This window comes from Rutidosis leptorrhynchoides, chromosome 4 (genome assembly GCF_046630445.1).
Source record: "Rutidosis leptorrhynchoides isolate AG116_Rl617_1_P2 chromosome 4, CSIRO_AGI_Rlap_v1, whole genome shotgun sequence".
Lineage (NCBI taxonomy): Eukaryota > Viridiplantae > Streptophyta > Magnoliopsida > Asterales > Asteraceae > Rutidosis > Rutidosis leptorrhynchoides.
In genome coordinates, this window is record NC_092336.1 from 469599386 (window position 1) to 469611181 (window position 11796).

The 11796-nt window shown below is 32.1% G+C and overlaps 1 protein-coding gene across 1 annotated transcript; it reads right to left on the minus strand.

Moving 5' to 3' along the window:
* Window positions 1-5302: 5302 nt before the first annotated feature.
* LOC139844501 (uncharacterized) lies at window positions 5303-11266 on the minus strand. Its single transcript, XM_071834726.1, has 4 exons — window positions 10933-11266; window positions 9631-9840; window positions 8278-8956; window positions 5303-7140 (listed from the first exon to the last, which is right to left on the minus strand). Exons 2-4 carry the CDS (start codon window positions 9820-9822, stop codon window positions 5513-5515), a joined length of 2499 nt encoding a protein of 832 aa, XP_071690827.1. The 5' UTR covers window positions 9823-9840; window positions 10933-11266; the 3' UTR covers window positions 5303-5512.
* Between the last annotated feature and the right edge of the window lie 530 nt (window positions 11267-11796).

The window sequence follows — 11796 nt, forward strand, 5'->3', positions numbered from 1 at the left end:
TAGATTAAATGCCATATTTTAGAAGTGAAGACTGTGAATTGAGCTTACAAAGTTTCTGTAATGTTGAAGCGCTTGAATGGAGCGGAATAGAGTGGTCTATAAAGGTAAATTATCAAGGTCTGCCAAATGGGTAGCTTTAGCCGATGTTCTATTGTGGTTTTGATCCAAAAAGAGCGCATCAGTACATGAGTCTAATTTATAATGTCTTTGTGATTATTGTTACTCATGTGTTGTGTATTTTTTTTTTTTTTTTTTTTTTGTGTAAATAGAGTTGGAATAAACTCATGGATGAACCTCATGCAGTCATGCATATGTAACAAGATGTCCTTTACAAGCTTCATAAATAAAGTTTGGTTGAAAGACTCTAAAATAGACCAAAATAAAAAGATGTAATTATTCACTTTATAATAAAGTTCGGTCATTAGCAAACCCCTTTGCATATAAACTTATAAACTTTATAATATGAATTTGTCTATTTTCTCATTAGATTTACTTGTCCTGCAATACGTTAATGACTATATTATATAAGGAGTAAGGAGTATATATTAATATTGGAGTAATATTATATATACTTCCTGTATTTGAACTTTAGAAGTTTTATTCTAATTATATTACTGTGATAATTTAATAAATATTATTAAACAAACTCGATAGTGTCATTAAACTAGTCTATATCTATATCTATATTATTATTGTTACGGAGTAATATTAATTATTAATTACTAATGAGATGGCAATGGCCACCCGATCCGGTGGATATCCACCCGATCCACCCGCTTCGTGATAGATATGGATTAACCTAAATGGATATGAATACGGATATGGATGAACCTAAATGGATATGGATATGGACATGGATGAAAAGTTTCATCCATGGATATATCCATTACCACCCGAAATACGTATACAAATACATAAATATAGATATATTCTTATATATTTACTATTACAAGCTCATTTACCGTTAGATTTACATTTTGCTTTCAACCCTATAATGAAATAACTATAATATATTACAATAAAACATGTATATCTAACAAAATAAACTTACCAATTTCATATTTAATTTTTTATAATCAGTGTTTTGTAATAAGTTTAGCAAATTTTGTTATATCTTCGACAAAGATTACACATTTTTATGGATAGAATTTTTAATGTCATGTCATATTTATTTTTGCTATACTACGTTTATGTTTTAATCGCAAATCAAAAAATACTATAACATTTTTTTAAATATCCATTGGATATCCATTAACCCGCTTAATCCATTGGATATGGATATGGACGGATGATCTGAAACTAAATGGATATGGATATGGATATGGATGAACAAAAATTAAATGGATGTAGATATGGATACAGCATCACCCGATCCATATCCGATCCATTGACATCCCTACTAATGAGTATCTTCAAACGTATATATCATTTGATTAGATATGAATAACTCAGTAAAGATCTAAACAAAATGAACTAAAGAGCAAACTATATTGTTTATTTTTGTAACACCCTCCCCGATTAATGGTTTAGACGAAATGTAGAAATAATATTATTTTATAATATGATTTAAATATAATTGTAATAAATAGAATGGTAGACTTGACACATGACAAACTATCATGGTAGCATTTGACACATGCCATAGAATTTGACACATGACATAGAATTTGACACATGGCATAATATCATGCTTTTAATTGTTGATTCATGCTTTTTCATTCACTATATATATATATATATATATATATATATATATATATATATATATATATATATATATATATATATATATATGTGTGTGTGTGTGTGTGTGTGTGTGTGTGTGTGTGTGTGTGTGTGTGTGTGTGTAAGATCAAAACACATTGAATCATAATTCTTAGCTTTTGAGTTTTGTGATTTAATCAAGTCTTGTGGTGATTATTAGCTCCTACATCAAGGTAACTATATGAATTTTATTAGTTACAATAATGAGAATTTTATGGATTATATATATATATATATATATATATATATATATATATATATATATATATATATATATATATATATAACTTGATTTATATGAATATGTGATATTTATATATGATAAAATAGATGGTTCTAAGTGTAAAATTATGTTATATGGATTAGTATTTAGTTTTTATTAGTTATGATAACTAATATGGTAGTAATCAAATCTAAATATATGTTGTTCATATGTTAAAATTTGTAATGGATATAGTTTATATATTTTATGATTTGGTTATGATGAACCGTTTGATGATTGAAACTGTTTAGTTTAACAAAAGGTGATTGAGATAAGCGTACTGACTTGGTACGTATTATTCTCAGGTGATAAAGTAGATGTGAAGACTCAGTGACATTAGATTACTGAGTTTTGCTGGTAATTGGTGAGTGGACTACTTCCGGATATAGCATAGAGTAGCAAGTTGTGCTATTTTGTTTATACTGTTGCTAGATTGCCATGCTTAGTATTGTGGTTGTATTGCGGAGTTGTTTGTGGACTGTATATATGCACTATGTGGATTACCCTCGATCTGTCAGGTAACTCAAAGAGGCCAATCTCGATCTGTCAGGTTGGGTCCTCTAGTGGGAGTTATCTGTCAGGTGAAACTCAAAGAGGTCAACCTCGATCTGTCAGGTTGGGTCCTCAAGTTGGAGTTGTGACTTGTTGTGGTTGTTGTGTTTGGTGGTTTATGTACAAGTTGGTACTGTATGCTAGATCTGTTAGGTAGTTCATTCACTTTGCGTTGCGCTAATCCCCCACATTCCTCCCTTGCAGGTTTTGATTAGTTTGCATGCTAGATAAAAGGGAGTGCTCCGGTTGACGATATGTTTGGCAAAGCCGAACTCTGATGTCTAAGCTTTTGTGTCTATGAGAAAATGCAGTTTAACGTAACACCAAACGTTTGTAATAGTATAATTTAATAGATTTGTAGTAATCACGCTTTAAGTATGTTTAAGGGTATTTTCGTTGTCAAGACTTCCGCTGTGTATTTAAAAAAAAAATTAGGGTCTTACAATTTTTATAAGTCCTTCTGAATTCAATTCGAAGAAAATAAAAATTGTTGTTTTTCTTGGTTATTAACAATTTGCCCTTTGCCTTTTTTTTATGAAGTTTATGACATTTTGCTCGAAAAAATAAAAAAATGTGAACTTGCCCAAGTCGCAAATGGTCAACAGTTTCGTCCATTCTAAAAATAATCGATATGTACAACACTTTTATGTACATTAACAATGACCCTAAAAATTGTCGTTCCCAAAATCCTAATAATAATCATTAAAAATATAAATGAAGTGATGGTTTATGTTTATTTCATAAACTCGAACCACTTGTTAATTTTAATTAGTTAATCGACTCTTCGAATCATTTATACGCCATCAAATCTATGGGTGGGATTAAACTAAACCTTTTCTTAAAACCTTAATTTCAATTTCAAATCATATTATAACGTACCTCATCCTTCTCATAATAAGTGTCTTTTTTGACTTTTTAAGGTCTTATTTTCAGATTTTTAACTTTAAATAATTTTATATGTGTTATGTAATATAAGTTTCATCAAATATTATATAACACAAATAAAATTATTAAAAGTCAAAATTATAAAAGTAAGACCTTTAAAAGTCAAATATAACATTTATTATGAGATGAAATGAGTACTATTTACGTAGACAAGATAAGAAAAATGATCATAACTAAGAATGTTAACGCAACTTGATGAAATCTCAAGCATTTAAAAGTTCTTTTTAAATTATTTTAATTTATCCCCATCATTTTGTAGAGATAAACCATTGTAAAGGAGAGATGATATTCACACACCCGGTTTTGATCTTACACACTTTTGATCATAAAACTTACAATTATACCCCTAGGTTTATCTCGAAAGTTGAACTTTTATTATTGTAAGTAAAGACATAATAGTAACTTAAGTGTGTATAGATCAAAACTTGGTGTTTGAGTATACCTTCCATTGTAAAGCATATACGGAGTGAAGTTAAATTTTTCATTAAAACTATAAATTTCGTTGAGTTGTTGGAAGAATAATGTATCAACTATAAAAGTCTTAAAAAGTTTTTATTTTTTCATCATTGGGGAAATTCTTAGGTAATAGAATCTTTTCATTATCTAGGCATGAGATGAGGCCACATTTTCTTCATTTATTTACTCCGTATTTATTTTTTCGAACGCCGAGGTCACATTTTCTATTTCATGCAACTGATCTATTTTTCAATTTTCACTGAACTTCTATTCTTCATATCAACATTACATTCAAACACTTTAACATTCTTTTCACATTCCTTTCACTAAACTCTTACTATCTTACACTTCATTTCTAATTTTAAAATTAGTAACTAAATACAATAAATAAATACAAATAATATTTTACTAAAAGAAATAACATTTTTAAACTAAAATAAATAAAAATAAATTACATAAAATAAAAAAACGATTACATTGATATATATAAAAATACGATTACATTAAATTAAACTACGATAACATAAAATTAAACTACGATTACATAAAAATAAAAATACGATTAAATTAACTAAATACCGATTAATCGGTATAATAAATACCGATTAATCGGTATAATATACATCCTCACTACGATCAGTTAAGTGAGGGATATCGTCCCAAATATGTTTTGTATACAACACGACATTAGTCGAGTTGATTATAGCGGTTCCGAGTAGCCAAGCCCATTTATCATTATCCTCGAGCCACTAGAACAACTTCTTTTCTTCATTCCAATACACAAAATCTGAAGCCTCGCAATCAACTGTTCGCCTTAAATGATCGAACAAATTGCAAACGTAAAGGCCGGTAACCGCCACATCTAAGGTATTGACCCTCCCACCGTCGTATCGGTCCATGATTGAACTAGGTGCTTGTGTGCACCATGATTGTGTAAAAAATTGAGAGAAAAATGTAAGTGAGTTGAAGGTGAATTAACAAATGGTATGGTTTTGGTTAAGTAATGGTGGTATATGTATATGAAATGGATTGGAAAAAAGAAGGAAAAAAAACAACGGCTCATTCAAACAAAACCAACGGCTCATTCAAACATTCAAATTTCACGTGGGCCCCACAATTTTCTGTGATGTTGAACCGTGGCTCATTCAAACATTCAAATTTCACGTGGGCCCCACAATTTTCGTGATGTTGAACCGTTGCAAGAGCCAGTGGCGATTGCTGGCGGGGTGGGTGGCGATCCCATAAGTGGCCTAATATTTTTTTTACCCAACAGCAGATATTGAACGCTAACTTTTTACCCAATTGAATATGAACAATAACTAGTATTAGGAATTAGGAATATATTTTGAAGGCTATGTGCGATTGAACCATACGACAAACAAACATGTACAATGGCAAATCCCAACAACAATTTCACTCTCAAAAAAGCCATAAATCAGCTTCCCTAAAAATTGCTTTACCTCCCTCTGTATAATTCAGAGTTCATGTAGAAAAAGTAAAAAAAGAAAAAGAAAAAAAAAAAATGCACAAAAATTATGTTAACTGGACAGCCATAGAGCTGCTGCTACCTGCAGCACAACGTTGTCTTCGAGGTCGTCTAGTCGTCTTACCCCACCCTGTTAGGCTTCTTTCCTCCAATCCCACCACCTCCGACAACGGCGGCAGCAGTGGTGGAGTGGCGGCAGGAGGCGGCTCGACAGACACTGCGACAGACTTCCGTCTTCCCCGGGTCCCATTCCGCCTAGTCAGCCCTACATTCCAAGAATGCCCTGTGGCTTTCATCAACCCACCAAATATTTGAATATCTTCGGTTACTTCATGCCTCGAAAGTGAAACCAGCCCGGGAAGGATGTCCTTTTGAAAATCCCTCCTGGGCCTACCACGCCTCGCTTGACCTCTTCTTGGCCGGGTTGGGCCTATTGAAGGGCCCACTTCTTCGGGTTGGTGGAAATCAGAACCCAAAGGCTTTGGCATGTAATCGTCTTCTCTAGTCAACTCTTGTTGCAAAGTCAACTGTTCAAATTCATCCAACTCAATAGAAACTGACCCCACATTTTCGATAGCCTCAACTAATAATAAAAGGCAGTTGTCAACAATATTGTCTGAACGGACCGCCACCTCAGAGGTGGACCCCACCTGATCTTGCTGACAGGATATCTTGGTCATCTCAACTATTGCTTCAGCTGCCACCTTGGCAAGGGAATTATCGCCGAAATCGTCAGTTTTGCTGACATCATCAACGGCTTCTTCTTCCTCAGTGACAGCTGGCGCTTCTAAATTGATATCGATTATTTTCTTCTTCTTCTTCGTGTTTTCACTAGAAGTTATAACAGACTCGGGTACTACAACATCTTCCTCCTCGGTCAAACACGAATTTAAGTCAAAATGATTCTTGATTTTCTCAATTTCTGTATCGGTTTCTTTCTCAACGTTACAAACTTCCACGTAAGCCACATTGATGTCAAATCCTTTGTGTTCCATTTCTGTTTTTATTTTTCCATTTTCAGGATAACAAAGGGATGCTGACGTGGATACCGGTGATGACGAATCGTTTTTCAATCCAGGAAGCTTTGGATTACTACCCAATGGGTCAATTTTACTACCCAATGGGTCAATTTTACATATTGTTGGCTTGGCTTGAAGCCATGAGGGTACGGTTTGATCGCATTTTCTTGCACTATTGCATTTTCTTGCACTATTGTTGTCTTTATTCAAGTCAATGCCTTTGGTGGTATCAGTCAAATCAATAAAGTTTGAACCTTTGAAGATCTTTTGTGACCTATCATCCAGATTACTGGATCGTCGGTTATCAAACCCACCAGAAGGCTGACGGGCATATGGATCTTTTGACCCGGATGACGACCCACGGTAAATTCCATTTGGTGTAGCATATCCATTTGTACGCCACTTATCTCCGGAAACTGGATGACTTTGAGGAGACGGTACAAAAGCGGGCTGTTTCTGAAATGAAGTCAACTTATGAGACAAACTACCATTTGATTTTCCCCAAGAATTATCCAAATCTGTGTACAGGTATGAACTAGGTGTACGGGAATTCGGAAATGGTAACGGGCTTTGGTTAAAACGGGGATGATCCTGAATTCTTGATGGAATTTCAGGGTACGTTCGTGGCGTGAAGTTTATGTTGCTTCTATTATTTCCTGTTAAGATAAGAATTATGTCATTAAGTACAAGAAAATCCACACTACTTAGTCAAATTGGAGGCTGCAATTTCAACATATTCACCTAAAAGCTAAAAAGGGTCAATCTGGGTATTCCTAACCCACATAAATAAATAGAGAGTAAGAATGTGAAAAATAGAATTCATCATAAACTATCTAAAAGCAAAAATTGTAAAATGAAAACAAAAATAAAAATTAACAAGGTCAATCGGGTTGGTGGTCGCACAAAATGTATTTAAATGCTTTTGAACTCCTAAATAGTAAAGATAAAAAGGATTTTGACAAAAATTTACATAATTTCTTTACTTAAATAACTTTTGAAACTATAACTTTTAGAAGCAAGTTCACATCTAGCTCAGAATGTATTTAAATGCTTATGAACTCCTAAATAGTAAAGATAAAAAGGATTTTGACAAAAATTTACATAATTTCTTTACTTAAATAACTTTTGAAACTATAACTTTTAGAAGCAAGTTCACATCTAGCTCAAAATGTATTTAAATGCTTATGAACTCCTAAATAGTAAAGATAAAAAGGATTTTGACAAAAATTTAAATAACTTTTTTACTTAAATAATTTTTGAAACTATAACTTTTAGAAGCAAGTTCATATCTAGCTATTTTTCAGATAACACTCCTTCAAGTAGTAATTTAAAAAAAAAAAAAAGTGCACATTTTTTTTTTTTTTTTTGAAAGGCAAGTTGTTGGCATCGAATACTCTCATTTGCCACGCATGCACGCGCTTTCGAGCAGGAAACCCGAACCGCATTACAGGGATCCGAACCTTAAACCATCCCGAGGGGCAGGAGGTCGAACCTGAGTCCTGAATAAGGGTCGGTTAAACCTTCCCCTGGACAATCCGACTTTCAGGAAATAAATTCCACGGATATTTTTCGGATATTTTTCAGGGAAGAGACTCGAACTTGAGACATCCCCACCCCCATCCCAATGCACAAGTGCAAAGGGGTGAACCACTTGACCACTAGGGTGGGTTCAAATTGTACACTTAATCTTTCAATATAGCATATTCTTAAAACTAATTTCCAACTAATGACACTATCTTAACTACTTGGATCGTATAAAATATGAACATAAAAAAGGACTTCATAAACGTTACCTTGTTCACGAGCATTTGACAACCAATCTCTTCCATTGCTTTTTCCTTCGCACATTAATTGGCTAAAATTACCATTAGACCGTCCGCTTTGAGACAGATTATGCATTGAGCCAAGAAACGGTGACCCACTTGGTTTAACCGAGTGAGCAAAACCATCAACCAAATCACGAGCCATTGCTTCTTCAACATAAGCGGGTTCATTAAGATCAGCCAATCCATTAGAACCCCTAAAACATTGACCCGATGAAGTATTATCTTTATAACTTGATTCTGCAGAAGCTTGTTTATATTCAATTTCCTCATGTTCCTCATGATCTATGTTTTCATCAGGTGGGAGTTCAAGATCGAATAATTTTTTTCTAACTTTTGATGGTCTACTACATTCAATAATTTCACAATCCTTTGAACTAATATTATTATATTTATCATTCCCTTTTGACGAACTTAAAGACGAATTATGTATCTCTGCTCCAAAAATAGATGGTCTGGCGGAATTCGATTCGGTCAACGGAAAGCTCGGTATTTGCCATTTACGACCATCTTCGTACGGCTTTTGTGACGGCAAGTGACTTGAAGATGATGACATGTCAATAGAAATTTGATGCTTATGGTACTCGCTTCTTTTAACTTCTTCCATCATGTCTCTTTGTCTTCTATAGAGACGATGAAGTTCATGAACCTGATGTATTTTTGCAATAGATTACAATGTAATGAAAGAAATCATTTTGACTCCAAAGTTGAAGCTTTTTAGTTACTTTTACTCTTAAATAACCTTCATATATTTAAGGAAACACTAAAGGTGCTTTTGATAAAACTGAATGATTTAAAGGTTCATAATCTGAATGATTCAAAGGTTCTGAATGAAGTTGCTTTTAAATGAAAATAACATGTTTGATAATCATTTGGAACGAATAGTGTGAATGATGTAAAATTACCTTATTAACCTTTGACATGAATAAAAACATAATATAGTTGTTTGATAAGTGTTTTTTAATTAAATTAGATTGAATACTGCATAAAATTAAGGTGCTTCATGGTTAAGAGAGAATTCCAGTTCAACCCTGGAACCATTAAGCACAATCTGTCGTTCGAAGGTCAGAAACAAACGCGCTAACAAACGCGTTGAATGTTGAATGGTTCAACATTCATTCAGTGTTGAACCATTCAATTAAAAGGTAAAGAAACGCACCCTAAATCTGATTTTGCAATAATCAGTTTCAAATGCAAATCCAAAACGCCTTCAAGATTTTACTTCGATTTTGTATATTCAAACATGACAAGTCTTGCCGATTTTTCAATGTGTAAAAATAACATTATTGACACTCAAAGGTCAAAAAACCCAACTGTTATTACCTGTTTCTTGAAGATGGCTTCATGTTCAAGCATTTTTTGTCTTATTGCATCCTTATCGAACCCTGAATATGCATCTGAAATAGTTCTTGGTACAAAACCGTTGTAATAATGAGTGCCATTAGGAGTCAAAGGCTTGTCTCCATAAAAAAGAGGCCAGCTGCTACTATTGGAATCCTCATTAACATCCCTCATGGAGTGATGCTCTAGAAACTTCACAAGTTTATAAAAATAAGTGTAAATAAAATTTCAAAATCAATTAAAACAAATTGGCAACTTAGATACAGCATACTGTAAGTTTTCATTTGCTAGTAATCTTAATGCTCAGAGTCAAACAACTACGTAAGCATCACCGACTAATAAGAGGTGTGTAATTAATTCCCGTGTAAGAATATCATTACATTTCATCGATACATTTATGAACGGGTGAATAAAAAGATTAAGCAAATTGTTTATAGAATCCAGATAGAGAACAATAAAGCTTACCAATTTGAGAGAAACACGGCTCGTAACAACAAACATCAATATCTAACAAGTTTGGTTAGACTAATGCTTCTTATATTAGCTATAAATTACAGTACATTACATGAATTACATGATTAATACCCAAAAAAGAGAGTCAACTCTGCAATCTTTTTGTCACAGACAAAAAGAGTCCAATTTCAAATTTTAACATAAAGATAAATTTAATTATGATAAAGTAAATTTAATTATGATAAAGTAATCAAGTACTCTACATAATATGGAGTAATTAATAATTCCCTTACATTTTGGTTTCAGTTCATTTTAATAAAGGAAATTAATTAATTGCATCAGTCAATCACATTTTACAGATATTTAATAACACTTTAAATCTCCTCAGGTTGATTAAAATCATAATTACCTAAGAATTAGGGATCCACAGTTACAGATATATAGAGAAGATATGAAAATTTAAATTTTGCTAAAAAAACATATCAATCAATTAAATCTATAACAAAATTCAACCAATTTATGACTGTATGCTCTTATTATCAATAACCCTATCCATCTGCAAGGAAATTTGTATATAAACAAAACTTTCCCCCTTTTGCAACAAAAAATCAATACAGAATCTACAATTAGAATAATAAACTAAACAGAACAGATCCCCAATAATAACAAAAACAATAATCATTCCTATCAAATGCTTAATCTCAATTAACAAACACCTAAATCAAGAAACACAAAAATTAATTACAAAAATCCAAAATATAATACAAAAAATAAATAAATAACCCAAACCCCAATAAATCTATAAACTTTGAGATAGTAAGTAAAATTTACCTAAAACCCATATCCTTATTTGCCTTGTACTTCAATAATTCAAGATTTACTGAATCATTGAACAATTTATTCCGACAGTTCAAGAATCTTGAACCCAAATAAAACAGATAGTGATAGTAATAAAAAATAAATAAAAAATCCCAAATTTCTATTTTTCTATTTATAAAAATTAAACAGAAAAAAGATACAAAAACCACCGTTGAAGGAGGTTAGATCATAAGTTGATTATAAGTATAAGAGAAGAGAAAGATTATTGATCTGCTGGGCCACTGTCTCTATCTCTGAAAGAAAAGAAAAATGAAGGATTTTTTAGAGAGAGAAAGTAGTATGTGGGAATTTTTTTAGCGAGAGAGAGATAGAAAGAGAGATCCCAGATAAAGAAATCAATCTTCACACAAACAAAACAAACGACCTTCTAAGAACAGTGACATGAAATTTGTCAACATCCGGTCTCCTTTTTATTCTCTGCTTTTTTTCCTCAATTTCTATTCTATACTTATTTTTTTATATTTATGTTACAACAAATAATACGGAGTAAATAAATACTACGAGTAAATAAGATTGATTTTTGGGTTTTTTTTCAGGAAATGAAAAGAAATGAGCATTTTCAGATTCTCTCTGCCTTGCTTTTGGTACAGATATTAATGATAAAGTTATTACGGAGTATCATAATACTATAACTGTCCAGCATGCATTGATTATTATATTATTATTATTAGATTAGAGAATTAGAGATTAGATGTAAATGTAATTAGGAAGATCGTTCATGTTTGCCCTAAATTGTTCACTTCATCCCTAAACTATTATTATTATTATTATTATTATTATTATTATTATTATTATTATTATTATTATTATTATTAT